At 39.4% G+C, this 21,766-nt stretch overlaps 1 protein-coding gene across 1 annotated transcript; it reads right to left on the minus strand.

Annotated features, from left to right (window-relative positions):
* Positions 1 to 35: 35 nt before the first annotated feature.
* ttc3 (tetratricopeptide repeat domain 3) lies at positions 36 to 20,799 on the minus strand. Its single transcript, XM_010730870.3, has 46 exons — positions 20,641 to 20,799; positions 18,447 to 18,526; positions 18,308 to 18,359; positions 17,108 to 17,264; positions 16,942 to 17,017; positions 16,397 to 16,450; positions 15,551 to 15,683; positions 15,265 to 15,350; positions 14,121 to 14,215; positions 13,910 to 13,972; positions 13,395 to 13,449; positions 12,628 to 12,811; positions 12,439 to 12,469; positions 12,249 to 12,336; positions 11,298 to 11,328; positions 10,299 to 10,371; positions 10,012 to 10,111; positions 9,645 to 9,785; positions 9,357 to 9,437; positions 8,875 to 8,984; positions 8,670 to 8,796; positions 8,236 to 8,358; positions 8,023 to 8,124; positions 7,834 to 7,926; positions 7,686 to 7,750; positions 7,436 to 7,572; positions 6,507 to 6,827; positions 6,136 to 6,411; positions 5,992 to 6,035; positions 5,497 to 5,547; positions 5,332 to 5,411; positions 5,093 to 5,248; positions 4,340 to 4,997; positions 4,150 to 4,218; positions 3,512 to 3,661; positions 3,280 to 3,419; positions 3,104 to 3,172; positions 2,924 to 3,020; positions 2,702 to 2,805; positions 2,537 to 2,621; positions 2,205 to 2,303; positions 1,520 to 1,725; positions 1,305 to 1,419; positions 1,003 to 1,131; positions 693 to 785; positions 36 to 319 (listed from the first exon to the last, which is right to left on the minus strand). The coding sequence occupies exons 2-46, from the start codon at positions 18,513 to 18,515 to the stop codon at positions 209 to 211; spliced, it is 5,379 nt and encodes a 1,792-aa protein (XP_010729172.3). The 5' UTR covers positions 18,516 to 18,526; positions 20,641 to 20,799; the 3' UTR covers positions 36 to 208.
* Between the last annotated feature and the right edge of the window lie 967 nt (positions 20,800 to 21,766).

Below are 21,766 nucleotides of genomic sequence, written 5' to 3' on the forward strand. Positions count from 1 at the left end.
GCGGTTTGTGACAGAAGAACATCCAGCAGAGACGCTTTCAAACACAACAGACAGTTTGTTTATTTGAAATATAAATTGTTTTCTCCATGCATGTTAGAGCATTTAAAGCATACAAAAAAGATTTGAGATTATAATAAAATAACTGGTAAAAATAAAAGATAAAATCAGATGTAATCAATGAAGTATAGAGGAGAGCATATCTAAGAAATCACAGAGCTTGGCGCCTCCTCCCGGGCAGCATGGGGAAATCTTCAGGCAGCAATGCATGATCTCTGCATGTGGGACAGGTGCTCTGCTCCTTCAGCCACGACTTTATACACTGAACACAAACAGAACAAAGGCTCAACGTTAAAAGCGGCAGCAGAAAGTAAGAATAATTGGGTTAAACAAAACCAAAAAAGGTATCACAGACACAGTGAACTTTTTAAAGCCTCTTTTAGAAGTCAAAATTCATTTTAATATCCAATACAGCCCTGATATGAACTTCCAACTAGCCTCCATTTAGGTGAGATTTTGCTTGTGTATTTATTGTTAACTTATAAAACACTTTTTAAAACAAACAACAGAATAGCACTGCGTGCAGGTAATCTTAAGGTACATGAATGTTGACTGTGCCATCTGGTTTCGGGGCATCCATGCTCTGACGCCTCTGTGTTATTCATAACAAACATGGGAACAGTATCTTCGCTCACCTCCTTGTGGAAGCTGTGTCTGCACTCCAGCACGCAGATGGTGTCTGGACTCATGTCCTCGTGACAGATGATACAAGGATCCTCGACATTCAGCTGATTGGCAAGACAGAAAACAGTTACAATCGTAATCCTAAATCCATTTTCATCCTAAAACCAGCAGCATTGTGAAACATGCAGAATCCTACATAAGAAGCTCTGATATTAAAGTGTTAATGTCTTTCTCATCTTCCATAAAATTTTTGTTTCTTCAAAATCAGACTCTTGGACTAATATGAATGCGGCCTATACTCATGGCTGTCTTTGGACTTACTGCGTTTGAGTGTGTGACTCTCTGGGGTCCAAGTGTCTGCCAGACTGGGACTGCGTATGGGGAGGTCCCATACTGAGCTGGACTCCCCCGTCCTGTGACGTTTAATTTGGCACCAGCATTAAGCTTCTCCTGACAAGAAAAAACAATGCAATGTGTCTTTTCGCGATGACAAATGACTGAACACTTAGAGCTTCACAGGAAGCAGCTCTTAGAAATGAGTTGACTTGCAATACATGATCTGGTCTGGTTGTGTTGTCGGGGGTCTATATATGTATAATACCGCTTTGAATCCAACAACCTACCTGATGGTCCAGGATCAGCTGGGTCACTCCGCCAACCATATCTTGCAACTCCATGCTGTTCAGGCTTCCACCGCTGGATGAACGCAACTCCTGAATAAACCTCATCAAGTCGGGCCTTAAACACAAGGACACACGTTACATTGCTGAATTTTGGAGGATGATAACTTAATGATAAAACGTAGACAATGTAAAATATATCAGTGGTCTGGTGTTACCTTGTATAGTCAGGGAACATGGTGGCCAGGCGCTCGATTGCTTTTTCAAACACGGTGTTGTGTGGAGGCTCCTGGGTCCTGATCGGAGGTTTGTGCTGCATCAGAGTTAGACCGGCCGGGGTGTCGGCCCCAAGCGGCTTGATGAGCGGTGGGGAGACGTTGGAGGCTGAAGGTGGCGGGACAATCTCTTTGGTTGCCACAGACAACTGAAACATTAAATGTAGAAACAGATACATATATAAACTTTCTCCTGTCCACTGTTAAACAGTCATTACTATAATTGATAAAACTTGTTTTATTGACCCTGATTCCAAAAAGTAAACTTAAATAAAAACAGGATGCGATGATTTGCCAATCCTTTGACTGACATTTAACTGACTACAGTACAAAACACACACATGTAAACATACAGCATTCTGAATTTCCTTTTAGAGATAAACATATACAAAATATTTCTGTCCCAATTTTGAGCTTTTTTCCCCCGACTGCATATGATACAAATCTAAAAATCTGGACTTTCACATTCAAGAGTCAAATCAAGTAAAAAGTTTTAAACAATAATTTAAAATATATTAAATACTTAGTTATAATGTCAAAATGATTCAGAATAGAAATCATTTATTTAACATTCATGGTAAGATTTACTAAATGTTACAGGTTTATTTGATCTGGGGAAATGTCTTACTGGTGCAGCGGAAAGTTCAAGCTCGTTCATGCTGACTGCAATCAACTCGCTGACTCTCCTGCCCTTCTTCACCTGATCTATCTGCTCCTTGTAATGTGCCTGTAGAACATAGAGAGAGATACATGCTTTAACACACACATCAAAACATCGAGGCATGTGAACATGATTTAGAATAAAATTTAACAAATCTTTCAGGACTTTGGGAGCTCTATTTGAAATTGATTAGAAGATAAATAAAAGTCAGTGTTGATATTCTTTGAAATCTGCTGTGTGGGGTGATTGATTTATGATCTTGTTGCTGCTGTCAATATTTCAGCAATGGATTCATCTACCTCCGCAGCGGAGATTTTCTTTTCGATTTCTTGGACGCTGGCTCTGCAGTTGCTTCTGGTCATTTCCAGGTCCTTGTTTGGGAATCTGGAAAAGACAAAGGACATAAATCAACTGGTCTGTCTGACAGCAGGACAGGTTAAAGCCGTTTCTTCACTCTTACTTACATGTGTACGGCTTCATCCAGTTTGTTCTGAAAAGCCTTGGTGTTGGCCAGCTCTCTGTAGAGGACGTATAAAGCCTGATCCCGACTGCTCTCCACTACTGACAACTGCAGGAGCAAAACAAGGAATGGATGTCAGTGACTATCAGTCCCACTCGTGCCTGCCTGTATTTTAATTTCAGGTGGATTATTTTGGGACCCTTGCCCCTTTAAAAAAAGGACCTACCTGAGCTGTGAGAGACCTCCTGGTAGCAAAGTTAACTGAGATCTTACAGCGCTTGATCTCATCCTCCAGACTCATCTTCTCAGCGGCTGATTGATTGCTGAAGGAACAAGAAGAAACAAGTGAACAAAACAGTCCAGAAGGATTTTTCAGTTTAAGCTTTCACTGTCGCCTGTTGCTCACCTCAGCTCCAGGAAATCACTAAACTTTGTGTCATACTTGGATTTCTTCTCTCGGATTTTTCTGGCGAGACTGTGCACGGAAAAACGACAGCACAAATACAGAAAAATAATAAGATGCTTGAATAAATAAATGCAGGACACAGATATAATATTTCAGATGATCGGGCATGGCCTCACCTCTCCTGTTCCTCCACCAACCGTTCTATCTCCACCTTGAGAGACTTCAGTACCTCCTGGTTGGCTTTCTTCTCCTTTTGATCCTTCCTCACCTCCTCCTCCAGCTTGTGCTGGAACAGTGCCAGCTCTTTATTGGTCACCTTGACAACAGAAAACAACCAATAAGTCATTAGTGATTGAAATTCAGCTCATAAGTTATAAACCACTCTATTATAACCAGTTATGGACATACTTGTACGTTGGCATTGATCTTCTGCACTTCTTCCTCGAGGGAAGCGAGCTCTTCTCTGTGCCTGAGGGAGACAGCGTCACAGCCAGTAGATATTTTCTTGATCTCCTCCGGCAACGTCTCGTTGTTCTTTTCCTTTTTGTTAAGGTCACCCTGGAAGAATATACAGGGACAAGAAGGTCAACAACAAAACTCCAAAAGACAACAACATAATTAACTTACTTAACTGAGTTTAACTGATAATTTGCTATTTTGTTCAATTACATCCTTATTCCTGTTTTTTCTTATAGTGCACTCTGATATCAATAACTATTAATAACTATTTCCTTATTTTTGTGGCTTTACTTTGGTTGCTTATGCCTAAATAACACAAATCTATGTGCCCATAAACGAAAATGTAGTAACCAAAGAGAAAACCAGTCAAAAGGGGAAATGAAAAGACTCACTAAAAAGTCTCTTTTGGTCCAGGTACAAACAGAAGAAACTTGTCACTTATACATGCAACACTAATATTTAAAATTTTACATTTCCTCCATTTCCACGACCTCTGCCTGGATCACACTCGGTCTCAAAACTCTCTCTCTCACGCTCAGTATCAGTCGGGTTCTACTTAAACAGTTAGAGATGAAGCATGAACTCACCGGGCAGCTCTCAAAAGGCTCATGAGGTTCAGTATTCACTGCTACACTCCTCATGGTCTCCTGACACGTCTAAAAAAAATTAAATAATAAAAAGACAAAACATTTCAAGCTTGCACTCAATTCAACAACATGCATTTATGCATTTACATGTTCCATCTATTTGTTTGTTTAGTGAAATGTTGGTATGAACCTGTGCTGCCGCATGTTTCTTTGAAAAGATTTCATCAGTTATCATTGAAGCGACTCCGTCTGAAGAGGGATCGGTTGGATGGTTGATTGGATCGTCCCAAACTTCACTGTCCATCTCACTGGTATAGAGATCCAGGTCCCCATAGTCATTAGGTAAATAGAAAGGCACTTGCTGTTGAGTGTCACCATTAGTCAAATGGGAAAAGGGACCATAACCTGTCAGAGGAACTCCAGTAGCTGACTGGCTGACTGGAAGATGGAGGGCTCCATATGTATAGGGATTTGGGAGGATGGGATAGACTTCAGTCTGAGCAGATGAATAACCGTCCAGGTAGCTTAAGAAAGCTGGGTCATGGCTAGCATGCAAGTCAGATGTGTCTGGATCTCCTATCTCATCTAGGTCATCCAGGTCGTCCAGGTCATCCAGGTCATCCAGGCTGGCCCCGTTCCCAGCTTGCTGCAGTGAGACGGCATGCTTAGCCAGGCCGATGGACCTCCCAATCTTGATGAAGCGAAGGGACTCCAAGAGGAAGGACTCGAAGCCGCCCGCTTCCTGGATCTTCTGCTGAGCCACAGGAGGGAAATTATCTAGTTCTCCCACTAGCAGAGGATCCTCAGCTACGAGGGGACCATGCTCCTCCAGGATTTGATCAAAGTAGCTGCAGGAGTCGAGAGACATCCAGATATACAAATCAGGAGAATATGCATAAAGAATAATATATACTGTATACACTGAACTGTAGTTTTTACTTACTCATACAAACTCTCTTTTGTCGGGTCAGGGTTGTTGTCTAAAATCTTTTTATAGTGACTTCTGTGTCTGGTGGTGTTGTACTGATCTTCAAAATCAGCCACTTGCTCCCGAAGGTGACTGGGTACACTGAACGGATCAACAGGGTGAAGGAATGATCTGTTGACACAAAAACGCAACATTATAAACAGTCTTACAGTTACAATACAACACGGTGTGATCATTTGGATGAGCCAACTTACAAAGAGTCATCTTCAAATATTTCTTGGTCCCATTCATCTCTTTGAGTTACGCTTCTCATCCCAGACAAAACAATAACACCCTGAGAGGAAGACGAGAGGAAGAACTTCAGTGATGCTACATGGACATATCTTCACAGGCAACAAAAATCAAATCGAACGTCTGACCTTTGGCTCTTTCTGTTTCTTTTTCCGGCCCCGACTCTTCATAGGAGAATTCTGAAATGAGAGCAAATTGAAGTTTAATGAGACAGATCCACAATCATTTCTAATTAAAAGTGACCTGGACCCAGAAAAATGATTGAAAAATAATGAAGTTAATTCAAGTTATTGCTAAAACTGACACTTGCCCATTATGAGACGATAAGCGTCCTAGCTACTGTGTCTTTTCAGGGAACTGAATCCAATACTTTAAGACTTTAAGATGTTTTCAGACACTCTGTGCTATTTCCGTTTGTTTCCAGCCTTTATGCTAAGCTACGCCAACTGGCAGAATCCTTTTATTTACTGTATAGACGTGACACTAGTTTCGATATTCTCATCTATCTCTCTGCACGGAAGCAAACAAACATATTCCTTTAAAATTTAGTTTATGTGGCAACCAACTTGAACTGAATAAATTATAAACCAAAGAAAACAAACCAATGTTAGGTTTCCACTTACATTTTGAGTTTCATCAGACTTTTTTAAGACTGAACAATGTCCATCTGAAAATCAAACAATTAAAAAATCAAACTGTGACGTAAAAACAACAACAACAAAAATGCATCTTTAAATCAAATGTTAGTTGAAGTTTAATATACGTACCCATCATATCAAAATATTCATCCAGTATAGTGTGGCAAGAGACATATTCATCTCTATGCTCCTCCAGAGTCCAGATAAACAGCCTCATGTCATGTGGCGGGGCCTGTTTTAAGTATTCAGTCACAGTCAAGCCAATGCTTGAAAAAAGCTCTGGCCTAGTACCGAGCTTTTCTATAACCACTTCCTGGAGGGGACCAAAGTTGAGCAAAAAAGCCAAGTCAAGCTGCTCCAAGTGTCCCGCGTTTAGGTCAATGAAGGATCTGGCAGCATCCAGGCCTAAAGAAAGCAGCAAAGGTTTGGTCAGCCTTCATAACATGATGTCGGGCCACGATTTAATAATCACTTGAACTGAGGATTAATAAAATGCTGACCTGAATTGTTGAGCTGGCATGCCCAGTTGTTGAGTTTAGGATTTATATCCAAACAGCTACTGAGCAGCTGGATAAGGACACGAGCCCAAACCCGGTTCCTCCTCTCTAGTAGCAGCTCAGTGACCTGACCTAGACTCTCCAGCTGCTCTTCCTGCCAGTTCAGTATCCTCCCAGCTATCTGGTTCCCCCTTGACAAATCCAGTTCAAGCCAGGGCTTCAGACTGCTGGTCAGGGTCGACACCTGGAGGCCCTTCTCCTCTTTCAGAAGCTCCATGTTCTGGCTGATCTGCAGAAGAACTCGATCTCTGTACAGCAGCCAGGCTGTAGGCACGGTGGAGGACGGACAAAAAGTAACTCAACACTTGTTTGGCTAAAACAAATTTAGGTCTTATAGGTTTTGATGAAGCTAGTGTTTTGGTTTGGTGAAGAAATACACAAACTAGAGGAAGTCATGATGCTGCAAAAGAACAAAAGCCAAACAAAAGACTGGCTGATCCTATTTGTTGACATCAGACAGACATTTGGTGTCAGCTGATAAGTTTGCAATACATAAATAGCAAAAGATATCTTATACATTTTATTTTTGTCGCCCTCAGTACATCACAATTCTTTAACAACATTTAAGGGATCTTATCTAAAATGGTTGTTAAATAAATATCAGATAATATAATGTATGAGAATTTTAATGTCAGTATTGGCCTTAAAAATACACTACTGGTCAGGCTCTACCCTGGACGTTAATAAAATTTCCTTTCCAATAACTTGAAGGGGGAACCTGGATAGGCGATAGTAGTAGTGATATCATAATTTATTATGAATACAAAAATGTACTATATTGAATTAACTGATAAGAAATTACAGATTAGTGTAGTTAGAAAAAAGTCAATGAGTGAAGTCAGAAATATAGCTAATGTTCTGTGAAGCGGTACCTTTCTGTTGAATCTGGGTTGTTGGGTCTTCTTTCTCCTGCAGAATCTCGTCTTTGATAACCGGCGTTTCTTGGAATGACTGCTTATGCTGCTTCCTCTTGAGTTGGCGCTCTTCCTTTGATTTTAACTTCTTCAGACTGAAACATTTTTTAAAAAGTTATTTAGAAACCAAGTACTTATCAATCAGTATGTGACCCCTTAAAGTGTGTTACATGACTGCAATGTGCGTTTTGTCAAGCCGCGGCCTCACCTTGTACATTTCTGATTGACTTTTGGCTTCTTTGGAGTCTGTGGTTTGGTGATGGTAGCTTCAAACTGAGAAGAAAAAGAGAGGGTCAGAAAAAATAATCCTGTGATTCACAAGCACAGCCCATTTCACCTGAAGAGAGCCATCATACCTTACACTTCACTAGGCCTGTTGGCCCAAAGATTTTGATACTACAGATTTTTCCGACACAGTCCGGAGTCAAACAGGAATCTTGCAGGAAATCCTGCAACACAAAAATAAAAGAACTGATTTAGACTGGAAGCAGGAGGAAACAGCCAGTCTGGCCTTCAGGAAATGCTGCTGTGAAATTTAAATGAACCTTTTCACTCTTATCAAAGGACAACGTCGACTTCAGTGTCTTCCAACACGTCATGTGGTACTCGATGATGCAGCTCTGACAGCAGCAAATTTGAATGAAGCCCTACAGGAAGAAGCATATGTGTATATCATATCATATGTGTAACTAATCAGCGCTTTTATTATTTGAATTTAAAGAAAATCAACCTGGCTGTGTTTCATAGGTGTCATTTACCTTAAAATCTGGGTCTGTGAAGTAGATTTCAGCTTTCAAATGGCCGTGACATTTCTCGTGTCGACAAATGGCATCAGGCATAGGAGGAAATCTGCACAACTCTATAGCTTCCTCCAGAATATTCTAAAAAGAGAAAATACAAGAAAGAGAAGCCCAACGTGTGATCAGAATGAGTGTAGTCTGACGCAGACTAGCTTAATCTGTGATGATTTCAGAATAATTTAACACGTTTCCTTTAAACTACTTTTATAATATTTAATTTTAAAGTATTTAATTTTATTGTTTTTACACTATTTGTTTAAATATTTTAATATCTGACAAAGCTGAACCTTGAATGTTAATGGGGGTTAATAATAACTTGCCATATCTAGCAAATTAGCTCAATCTGTCGACAAAAGATTTTAAAAAGACACTGCTAGATAATAATAACTTACCTTGAAATAGTCTGGCTGTGTTTCTTTGACAGTCTCTTTTGTTAAAGGCCAGGTGAGTTTACCTGGCGTTATTTGATTCTTGACCATCTGCAGGGAATCTGAAAACTGCTTCAGAGCCACAGCAAACCTGTCCGAAGAAGAGAGACACGTGTTGTAGAGTCTGACGCAGCAAATAGAAAACTGCTAAGACTAGAAGCTACTGTACCTGTTCTCTCTGAAATACACCCGCCCGATGGCGTAGAAAACAAGACACTGAAACGTCCTCAGCTCATATGATTTCATCTTCTCCAGAAGTCTGTGTGCTTGCCCAAGTTCCTGTGTTAAACAAAAACAACCGGACATGTAATGGAGTGCAACAGGGAATTCACTTACAATTTTCTATATTTTATATAACTTGAATGATCCTGTCCATAAAAACACACCACAGTAAATAATCAAAGCAGCATGTTGCACATCGTGATGAAAGTAAAGATAAACTGAGAAAATACTCAACATGAAATTATTCATTTGATAGTGAGTTGGACGCACATTTTATGGCATCAAGCTGAACTCAGTAAAACGTTTGTGTTAACTCAATGGACTGTGATCAGACGTCAACCAATTTCTTGGTGAAACTTGGTGAACATGTTGTCTTTGGCTTAACAACTCCTGGTGAAAGAGGGGCAAACAAGCCTATCTATGAGTTACCTCAGGCAGGCCGATATCTGTCAGGGCTGATACTCGTCCAAAATGTAGCAACAGAACATCCATTGTGGAAAGTCCAAGTTCCTGAGAAAGCAAAAGGAAATGAGTTTTCCAGTATAAAGTACTAATGTTGTCTGGGTGGTGCAGAGTGACGGGTGCGAATACAACACCACAAATCTGTAGCCAAAGGTAGATTAATGTTGCTCTTAAAGCACCACTTCGATTGTGACAGATCAATCAACCAGTTTAATAGATAAAAACTCACAAGGACTAAATGAGTCTAAGCATTACCTTGCTGTTTTCCAGAAACTCCACTGCCTGCCTGAAGGCCTGCTCTGCATTGCGGCTACGGTGGTCAGCCAGAGCGGTATAGCCATCCTGCACCATAGTTTTGAACTGTTTGCACACGCCTGGTTTACTTTCTTCCAACTTCTGGTTCCAAACAAAACAAAAACATCACAGCAGGTCAGATTTGTCATGCTAAAAAGTCACAGCGCTCTGTGAGCATGTGCAGTTTCTTTCGATAGACTTGCCACTGTACTAGGAAAACTTTACAAGTCTCCACTCGTGACTAAAGCAACATGTTAGGCCAATAACAGAAGCAGAGCTCCCACGTACGATTCAGCTGCAGTTACAAAACGCGTAAGAACATCCTTACCTCGTCTTCAAACCTTTTTCTGTTCTTTGATTTCTTCTTTGTCGTGACGCTGAACTCTTTTGTCGTTGGCACTTTCTTGTCATTCTTTAAAGGCACCTCACTGGAAAACACAGAATTTACAGTCAGGTACGCAGTCCATGATATGGCCATCATCATATTTGTTAGCACACCACAGATGTTGCTGAGATTAAATGCTCAGAGACAAATTCATCAGAGTACAAAAAGAAACTTGTGGATATGACATCATTTATTTAAGCATTGATATAAGTAGCAGTACTTCCACTCACCTTTTTAATGGTTTAGAGACTTTAGGACTGCTCTGCACTGCCAGTGTAGCCTTTTCATTTTTCACATTTTTCACTAGAGAGAGAAGAACCAACTGTGAATTTTTTTAATGGGATGTTGACGACGAACATAAGTGAGTTTGTTTGTTGTTGATTAGTGGGTCAATTGTCTGCTCTAAACAATAGAAAAAGACCAAGTGTCCACACACACAAACAAACAAAAATAATCAGAGAACAGAGAAGAGTAGAAACTTGCTTAATTGTTTAACTCTGCAATTAAATGAAAGCTGTGAAGCAGGTTTCAGCTGTCAGCTATCTAAACTGCTTCACTAATTTTCATGTAGTCCCACTTCACTTCAAGCATCCACTGTGCTGCTGTACTAGAAAAAATGAGGCTGCGATGACACAAGAAGTCCAATATTATTAGAAGTTAGCTTAAAAGTGACATTAAAATAAAATATTAATTTCAAAGATCTGTGACTCAAAGTGTAAAATCTCAGTGGCTTTTCAAAAAGTTTTATTTTAAGTGTTGTTTTATTATTAGTTTATTATTATAAAAATGCCTGATGATTAACTACAGAACAAAACTGAGCATTTATGGTGACAAACACAAGATGTCAGTTTAAAAAGTAGCACATTCCTGGTTTCACACTATTTCACTGATCTACAGGTGGCAGCAAAGCACCAACAGAAGCAAAGAGGAAAAAAAGATTTCAAACTTGAATTGGCTTTCTGTGTTTTATCAGGAAGGAAATCCATTCAACGTGTTCGTAAGAAAACTCTAAAATCAATCAGTATGTATTTCATGATATGAGCACCATACTGTGTATGCCCTAGTACACATATAATAATGACATTCATGGGGACACAGCAGCTTATGTTGAGAGTGTGTGTAAGCCTCAAAGGGAAACTTATATCACAACCAAGAGGGAGAGATACAGGACCTGAACCCAGGTGAAAGGGAAAGGTGTTAGGTGTCAGGAGGTGTTGAAAGAAACTCACCTGGCTTCTTCTCTCCTTTACCGTGTAGGACCTGTCAACACACAAGTTAATCATTAACATTAAACTTCGGGTAAGACTATATCCGCACAAACACAGTGTACAAGCAAACGTGCCAGCTGCCGTTTTCCTGTGTGGTGCATCTAAAAGCTGGCTGCTCACACTGACATAATTATGGGCACAAAACGTGATTATTTTCATTCATTGGATAATCTGCAGATAATTATCTCCCTTGATTGGATCATTTAAAAGCAATTAAAAGCAAATGGGATGAAAAATGATTCAAATTACATGGTGTTTTCTTTTTAGTACTCAGGATAATCAGCTAAATCTGGGGCCGATTCTTAGTCGTTGTCGAGAGCTTCAGAAAATGAATGAATGAATGAATGAATGAATGAATGAATGAATTATTTGGCTGCTCTATTGTTTCACTTGCTTGATGTTTGACTGTTGTCGACTCACTAGTTTTTGATCATAAGTTGTATACTAAAAAATACATGTGTATAACTCTTTATATTTAATTAAGACAGTGGTATTGCACTCTGAAACTGACGGCGCCAGATTGCAAAAACACCAATTTCTATGTCATGTTGCTTTAATAGAAAAACTTAAAAAGATAACGTCATATCTTAAGAATTCATTCTATTTTTTTTTTCCATCAAGCTTATTTTAAAAAAATAAAAAATTTAACTGTGTACAGCTTTAATTTCCTATTTTGCCTTTTATTTTTTACCTGTATATAAAATTATCTTCCATAGTTTTATCTACAAAATAGAGTGAGATCCAGGGTGGCTCAATTGATTCCTTTTTTGTTCGACCAGCCGTCCAAAACAGTTACAATCACATAGGAGAGAAAAAAGCAGCAAATCCTCAAAACTGAGTGGCTGGAACAACTTTTTACATTTTTATTTGAAATACTAAGAAATCGATATGCGTCTAATACTACTTACTAACCTTTGTCTGTGGGGGGGCGTTTTTTACTAGGCCGATCCTTAGAGACGATCCTGTATTCAAACCGGACAGATCAACTACTGTGTGAGTGCTGTCGGGTAGAAAAACACAAAATAGAATGAATCATCCATAATTCAGAAGCATTTAATAACCATGTCTGATCAAGCTATATAAAAAAGGTAACAACGTGTACCTTGTAGTGCGAATTCTGTTCGGCTCTAGAACTGAAAACAAAAACACATAAACAGTTAAAAAGCACAGCAAACTACAGTTCACCCAGTCATTAACTAGTCGTTTCTTCCTCCACGACAAGAAATAACCAGGTCTGAATTAAATATTACAAGATACACACGCGAACATGACTTGAGCACAGTGAAACTACCTGTGAGCGTTCCATCTGCTTGCTGAATGACTGCCTGTTCACCCATGAATTTCTGCAGTTGTTGTTCCAGATCTTTGACTCCTTCTCGGTCACGCTTACACAAAGTCTGAGCTAACTTGTTGGCTTCGATAGCTCTTTTGACCTCCCCCAAGGAGAACAAAGCCTCACAGTAGCGGTAGTGACCCTGCAAACAAACCAAACTTTAACTTCTAACTCTTAACATTCGTTTGTGGCAGTAACAGTTCTCATAATGTGACTTCCGAGACACTGCTAAATATGAATTAGCTACATGAAAGATACAGTTTCTGTTAGTGATGTCCAATTTATGCACTTTTATGTTGAGTATCTGCTAATGTAGAGCCTCCTCTATTTTTACAGTTACACAACAGACAAGACAATGATCTGCAGTTGACTGTATATTATCAGCGGTTAATCTCGGTCAACCTTTCAGTCAACATTTGGCAAACAACGCATCTGGAAAACCATTTACACCCCTCTGGACCTCCTCCATGGCGTATCTAATCTTCTCAGAGGGGGTTACACATCAACAACATCTATCCGGGGCCAAGTTTTCCACTAGATGTGTGGCTGACAAACTGATAAATGAGTACAAACAAACTTATACACAGGACATGAAATTTGTCAAATGAATCCTAACAATAGTGCGCTGATGCGTGCCTCAATGAAAAACAAGTTTAATAATAATAGTTGTACTATTGTATGCCCATGCATCATTACTGTGACCAAATCGTAAAAGACAAAAGTACCTTTGCCCAGAGAGGTTTTATCAAAATAGCACGTTTCCCATCACCAACCGCTTTTCTGTAAAAACAAAAAATCATGTTTGGGTTAAAATACTAAGTATTGAAACTTCGATGAGCACCAGCATTAAAATCAAGACTCACATTGTGGGATTCATTCACACCCATATTTATCAAGCATCTCAGAATATATCACACAAAACTTCTTCCCCATAGATAGAAACCAAACTCCTGACAACTCCTAATTGGTTTGGACTTTGCAGGTCTCCTGATAGTAGTGGGATAAATCTCCTGACTTAAAAGGGACAAAAACTGCATCACTGACGATGTTTGGCCAGTTAGGAATGATTTACTCTGGGACACTTAAGAATAATTGATAAATGATAGGCTCCTTTAAAAAAGGAGTTTCTGTAGTGACGCCTTTTAAAATGATCTCAGTTATTTACTACTGCCAAATTAAATCCTGATCTAATTAGATCAGATCAGTGCTTCATTTATTTACAAATAAAAGTGATACTTACAGATATTTCTGACTTCGGAGATAGGTTAGGGCTCTGTTCCCATAAATTATGTGGTTGTCAGGGCTGGATGGAGCGGAAACAAATTTGAGTTACAAAAGTACACCGATTTACCAAAATATAAACTTCATGTATTCACAAAGATAGGGATTAGTTGCAGGCCCATCATGAATGAGAAAAAGACATTTTTAGATAATATTAAATTACCACTTACTAAAATTTGATGGCTTTGGAATAAAACTTCACAGCATCTTCATACTGATTTTTAGTGAAGTTCTCATTTCCTTTCTTTTTCATTTCTTCACTTTTCTAGAGGAGAAAGTGACAAACAGAGGTTATGGCTGGCACTTTTTTTACTCGAGTTCTGACCCGCCGTGCCATGACTTGCACTTCAGCTCTAACTTGTTAAAATGCAGCATCATCCATTTACCACAGGCTCTGTTGTTGCAGAGAAAATGAAAGCTGATGAGCTGTTTTTAACCCATAATCATGACACCAAATTTTGAATTTGACACCACGGGTGAAGAATTTTAATAAAAAAGGTGCGGCTGCTTTTAGACCACACTATGAGGAGCTTCCTTTTCTGGGAACTGGGTAACCTTTGAAATGTGCCGGTATGTTTCTTGTGTCAACAATTTGTTGTTAGCATCGTCAACATCACAGTGAAATCCAATCCTGTGTATCTTTGTTAGCTGCTCAGTTCTCTCTTGATAGGGCTAAAATAACCTTTGTTTTTACTTCCCCTTACTGTAAAACGCAAAAATATTTTTCATGACTCATCCTGACCTTGTTTCAAAAACTATTTTTGTTGGCAAAGAAATGAGGTTGCAGTTGAATTCAACTTTCCTCCTAAGATGGCTGTGAGGGCAGAGTGAGTAGAGATCAACAGTCCTTTATAACTCCATATTGCACACACACACACTTTTGAGCAAACAAATCTGAAGGATTTGATTTAAATTCACTTGGATACATTTCATTTTACTGAAGATAGCGACGTTCTAACTGCAGCGTCACTGTTAAGTATTTTAATTACCTATACGTGGACCCAAGGACGAGTAGCTGCACTGTAACAATAGCTGATTGCACAGCAGACATTTTGACATGTCACAGGTGTATTAATACTGCATTCCGCATCAGTACTGCGAGTCCACCTGTGCTTTTCCATCAAACTTTCTGCTGTGTAACTAGTCCTTTCTGATGTACGGTGAATAACATATCTTATGATTTCTCAGCAAACACAGTAGCATCTGTGCTCAAATATAAGTACATGTTACAGATAACACACACAGGTCCCTGTTAATTAAATCCAACGTCTATTTGTATCACAGAGACAGCCTGTAGATTATGTTGCGTCTTACCTCTTTATTATAGTCAGATGGTTGAGCCATCAGTGCCTTCATGGTCTTCTCCAAGTTGTTACCCATATTCTGAATATACTTAGCAACTGATTGATAAAGAGTTGAAGAAGAAATAAAGAGTTAGTCAGAGAGACTTTGAAATCCAGTAACTCCTCAAACTATTTTTCCTCTTAGATTAATCACTAAAAAATGTCTTGTGAGTAATTCTTGTAAATGTCAGCGATGCATTATTGAACGGGTTTGAAGCAGAGCTGTCTGTGTGACCGGTAATGTAACTGTATCTTACACTCTGTGAAGATAAGGTGCAGGGCTTTGAAGCAGGTGGTTGGATGGCCGAGATCCATGATGTACCGGCGAATAGAAGGTTCTCCTGTTCGCTCCAACCAGTGTAAGGCGTCCTCCAAAACCTCTGGGGAGCGCTGGTTAAAACAAAGTCATGTACATTAAAGAAAAAAAGTTGTCAAACAGAAATATATAGGCAATGACTATATTCATTCAACTGCCTGTTTTCGATGCTCCAGGTTATGCAAGTTAAGGGATTAATCATGTTTTCTTTCCTAATATTTCAAAATACTGAAAACCAATCCGATACCAGTGGCTCATTCTTCCCACCATGGCATCAGTATAATGTTTGAGTATCATTATATAGATTGGCCCCATCACTGCATAAATATAACTTTTTATAATGACACCAACAAAGATTATTTGTGTTGATTATTTACAACTGTACAATACCAAATCCACATAATAAGGTCAGTACTAGTGAAGATACTGATCCAAAAGATTAGACTGACCCTCCAAATGTCTTTTAAAATTCAAGGCAGCGGGCACAGCGCTGCGATGCTGTTTTGGTCTGTTCTCCACGCTGCTTCATACCAGGAGCACTTCTGAAGCTGAGCTTTTTGTCCACCATACTTTGTTCACTTGCTCAGATTTGGTCTTTTTTTAATGCATGTGCTTCTATCATGAGTAAGAAGTCTACATAGTTTTGAAAATAAAGAAACCTGCACAGTGCGTTTTATATAGAAAATTCACCAGAGGTGTGCAGAACCACGCTCTGACAGTATTTAAAGTGCCTTTACTGACTGATAACCTCCTGCATATTCAATGCACGCACTTTTCTCAGACTTACCAAGTTAAACATGTTGCTTATCCAGATAACATGTTTGGTTTGGTCCTTTTTCAACTGGAAAAGAGATTCAACAGTTTAGAGGTAGAAGAAAAGCAAAGTGCTAAACAGAATGTGATCATTTGCATACTGTGTGTTTTTCCTGCATTATTATAACTGAGCTCCCAAATAAAACATATGAGAGGAGTGGTAATGCTGTAACTACAAAAACATGATATACCCCATATTTAATTCAAAATAGCACAAACATAACTTATATTCACATTTTATATTGATGCCAGCAGCAGGTCTGTTGGCAGAGTGGTGAACCCCTCCCATCTTTACTTCACAAAGACTCAACCTCTCTGTCGGGCCCTGTTTATATCATGTTACTAACCTGTTGTCAGTTCACCTAACTCATTGTGAGATCTTCCACCAGGTGTTTTTTCTTTTATTTCACAGCTTTTCCAGTATTTTGTTGCCAAACACAAACTAGAATGCTCTTAGTTTCTAATTTCTTTGGTTACATAGTTCCAGGAACTTTTTATTTGGTCACATAGTCAACTTACAGTTCCTTTCTCCAGCGCTCTGAAGATTGCTTCCAATACTTCTATCTTGTGAAGGTGCTTAAGACTTAGATCGTCACTGTAAGTAAAAGGAGACAGTTACAGAATAAATTATTATTTGGCATACCAATCATTTATTTACATATACTATATATTAAATCATACTTACTTTAAGTCGATTAGACCTATTTGTAAAGCCCAAGCAGTAGTCGTGCATTCTTCACGCTGCAGCAGGATGGGAAGCCAGAAGGCACAAAGCTTCATCCGCTGTGCAGCCTCGGCTCTGGTTTCGATAGCGATACGACTCCATCGTTCAAAAACCTCCTCTAAAAAGGAAAAAGCATGCCACAATTTTCAAAAACCTCCTCTAAAAAGGAAAAAGCATGCCACAATTACATTAAAAATTGAAATACAGGGGGGGGGCATGCTTTTGCAACACATCATGCAATATATGAAAACACATTGCATCACTGTAGCCTAATGATCAAAAATAAACTCCAAAAGGAATAACAAAACACTTTTTTAGAGTTCATATGTTTATGCACAAACTTCTTTAGTCTGCTCACTCTTTTCCCCACCCACACACCAACACCTCTCTGCACACAATCGTTTGCCCCGCCCACCTGCCTGCACACACGCCCTGCCCCTTTGTGTGTCTCTCTCTCCGGGTCTGTTGATTGATAATTCGACAGCAGTCGGTCAAACAACTCGTGTTTTGGATTTTTCAGTTTTCTGGCTTCTTTTGTTAAGCAACTACAGAAGTGAAGCCTTAAGGTGTAATGTGATCGTTCACATTTCCAGTACATGAATATTTGCTTTGTCTTCTACTCACTTCCTGCTTTCTCACTCTCTTCCTCAGCCAAAACACATTTATCAACGTCACTGGAAATGTGCCAGTGCTAACCAAAACTTTCAACTGTTTTCCCTTTGCCAGGTCTACCAAAACCCCAAAACAAACTCATGTTTCCTGTTTCGTTGGAATCTTCTGCCAACTCTGGCAAACTTGCTCTTTGTTAAATCAATGTGCTGAAACACTGCTGTACTGTTCTGTCTTGTTTCAGCACAATTTCTGAATCAGACTAAGTACGAACTGTAAAGGTACTCTCATATAAGACTGTCACGTCAAAACTGTAAACTTCCATACAATACTTTTATTAAAAAAGGTATAAATACAATTTAAAAAAGACAAAAGCAATGACGGTGTAACTGGGGTGTGTACTACATTTTATTCATAGTAGGTCACTTCTGTGTCACGTTTCAATTCTCACACAACTACTCTAACCTGCTCACCTTGATTTTAACAGAGATACAGCATTGTAGCCCTGAATATCAAAATAAATTGTGTGTTCAGACTTAAAAGGTCCCTTACCTGATGGACGGAGGGCAATAATTGTATCATTTGTCGAAGCTGCCATGAGTTTCTGAAGGAAAAAACTGTTTATTAGTAAAATGACAAAAACAATAAGTTGGCTAAATATTATTATTTTGATTGTTGGTTAGTAACTTACCGCAGTCATCTTATCTCTGACCGCTTCCCAGTCAGCGCCATAGTCAGAGTCAGAGTCTGAATCCGACATTTTGTCCAATTCTGTAAGAACGTTTGGACAAATCACTCAAATGCACCACATGACATGCTGAATCCGATTTGAAAGCCGCTGATTTCAATTCACTTGACTGTATGAAAGCAGCAGGAAGCTGAAGGCTTGTTTGATTTCAGCAGACATCATGTCGTCTTTATCGTTGTCAAGGTCACAATGGCAATGAAGCCGTTTTACCAGATTACCTAACAAGCAGGTTTTAGATATCTCCAACTTGATTTTCAAACTGGAAATAAAATTCAGAAATTAATCAGCATCATAACTGCAATTTCTGCAACGAGTTTATATCTCTGTGTCACCTTGCCGGGGTTTCACAACAATGATGTCTCGCTGTAAATGATCCCGTTTATCACTGGAGGTGTGGAAATGTCTCGATTCTAAGATGCATCGCGATGAAAAACTATTGCTGAATAACGTTGTTGACTGTTGATTTTCCGGCCTCTGCTCGACAATAAAGTCGTGTCAACTTGCCTCACTTTTGAAGCAACATCACCCTCCCTGTGAGGCTAACGTTCGGCTCACGTGACTGTCATATGTTGGGAGACACGGTGGAGGGAGGCAGTGAGAGATAATTTAGATTTTAGACATTTTAGATTTTAGGAACTGCGTCCAAAGCCTGTTATTCATAGTAACAGTCTGCTACACAGCAATAAAAGACTATAAAATGCATATTCAACAAAGCTAAGCCACGAAAACTAAAAGCTTTTTTTGAAGTTTGACAACAATGACTGAGATGCAAAACCACTGCTCATGAGTCACGACAGTTCATATACCCATGGATATTACATTGTGTTGTTTGTGCACGATGCTGGACAGTTTCCTAAAAAGGTGGTGCTCATTTTCTTTTCTTTTTTTTTGCTTGTTTTGTAGGAAAATTTCAAAATAAAACACCAGAACACTAAATCACATCTGTCCATCTTTGTTTGGATAGATAGATAGATAGATAGATAGATAGATAGATAGATAGATCCCGAGGGAAATTCAAATCTGCTTTATCATGCAGCAGACAGCTTATTTTATGAAATTCAAATCTGCTTTATCATGCAGCAGACAGCTTATTTTATTTTATTTTCAAATCCTGATAGATACATGAGTGTTTGAGAAAAACTGGAGGACGCCAATAAACCTTCTGCTCTCGTCCACATTACATTTCCTTGGATGTCAATGACAAAGGTGACACTGGACATATTTAAAAGTCACTGATGTGCAACAGTCTGCAGAAAGTGACACACCTAATAAGTTACAAGCAGGGGCCCGTAGGCATGCATGAACTTTCTGTGCCAAAAAGTAAACAAGAAGAGCAGGAGGGGTGGAAAAAAAACAACAACAGGCCCTGACATTAAACTCAGTGAGGGCTTCAGTCACTTTTTAACAGCTCTGTTTTTGTTTGCACCCTGTGCTCCTCCCTCTCTGGCAGCAGCAGACACGCCCTTCAGCTTCAGTTCCGCCTGCTGCATAACGACGAAACTTATGAAGAAATCCACGCACTGGGAATTAAATTTTAAGTTTGACCACGAAACAAAATCCTATGTGTGTGATAAGACTGTCACTAGACAGTTAACACACGGGGTGTGGTCAGTGTGAAAACCTGCGGCACTAGTTTGACTTGATTACAGAGTCATTACTCATCGTTACTGTGCTGGGAAAAGTTATTGTGCATGTTATCTACGTTTTCACACAGCTAACGCGTTGAACAGTATAAACAGTGCACATGTTGAGTTGTTGTTGTTTTTATTTAGCGTACAAAGTGCTTTAAATCGTGCGTTTGAAGTTTGAACAAAATGAGGTAGTTCAGCTTCCGCCCCTCCTCTGATTGCTCGTTTTTAGCATCTTTAGCCTGCTGGCTAACCTACGTAGTACAATTTACCACCCTGCAACACTTTCCACACTACACTGACACGTCATGTAATGAATTCAGCTGTTTTATCATGGTTATTTAATCATAATACGAGGTGGTTTGTTGGCTTTAATTGCAGATACGACACTTTTTTCCCCCCTCCTCGTTACTTTCGGTGCGACGCAGCCAACCATAACCAACCCCAGGACTACAGTTTAACTACAGAGCTGAACTTGTTCGGTGTTAACGGGATAAATTAAGTCTTACCTTGTGGTTAACTCTTGCGTGAACGCTTAGCTGTAGCTTGTCTTGTTCATATTAGTGTCCGGAAGTCAAACTGGGGACGCGATCACGCAGCGCCGCGTGTCAACAACGCGCGTGAAAAGAGGGAGGGAGGAGGGACTCGAGCTCTTCTTCTTCTTCTTCGACGGCTCGAGCTCCAGCAGGCTGGAAAAACAAACAAGGAGACTTCTTCTGGGGTTTTTCCCGGCAGACTGGATGCTTTGCTGCCCCACATAGGCCGGGATTAGAAGAAGAAGAGATACTTTATTATTCTCCTCAACTGGGAAATTATTTTATTTATTTACATGCATTTTTTTTTACAAAGTACAAAGGCTCATAGATATGCATGGGTTCATAGACAACGGGATGAGTATTGGGGTGCCTTGCTCAAGGGCACCTCACCAGCTACCAGTCCACCTTAGATCAGAAATATTTTTTTTATTGTGACTGTACATATATAATGTAAACTATAACCATACTTATATTTATAGCAACCATATTGCCTCACAGATGTCTTTTGCTGTATATATTTTTTAGATTTGTACATCTTTATTCTATATATATATTTTATATACTTTTCTTTTTACATCTTTTACTACACTTGTGTCCATACTGTTTTAGACAAGAGAGAAACGCAATTTCGATGCTCTGTATGTCCTGTACACATAACAGCATTGACAATAAAGTTGACTTTGACTTTGACTTTTGACTTTGACCTTCCATATTTTGGTCCATGCTGGACTTAAACCTGCCACCCTCCGGTTCCCAAGCCAAGTCCCTATGGACTGAGCTACTGCCACCCAGATTATACCCAGATAGTAAATATTTTGGCTGTATTATGGCATACATTTGGCTTTCTTTTGGCATTAAGAAAGCCTTTTGGCTTAACTGTGGTATGATTAGGGTTATCCATAATAGAAAAGGAGGCGCCAGGAATATATGGCTGAGTTAAGGCATGTTTATGGCATGCCAGAAGATTGGGCACGAGCGGGAACAGCTGATTTGGGGCTCTTCTGGGACATTTATGGCTATATTTTGGAAGTCCACAATTTGTTTTGGGTGAATTTTGGCTCCCTTTTGATATGATTTTGGCTTTCCTAATTTGACATCC

This window comes from Larimichthys crocea, chromosome XXII (genome assembly GCF_000972845.2).
Source record: "Larimichthys crocea isolate SSNF chromosome XXII, L_crocea_2.0, whole genome shotgun sequence".
Classification (NCBI taxonomy): Eukaryota; Metazoa; Chordata; class Actinopteri; family Sciaenidae; genus Larimichthys; species Larimichthys crocea.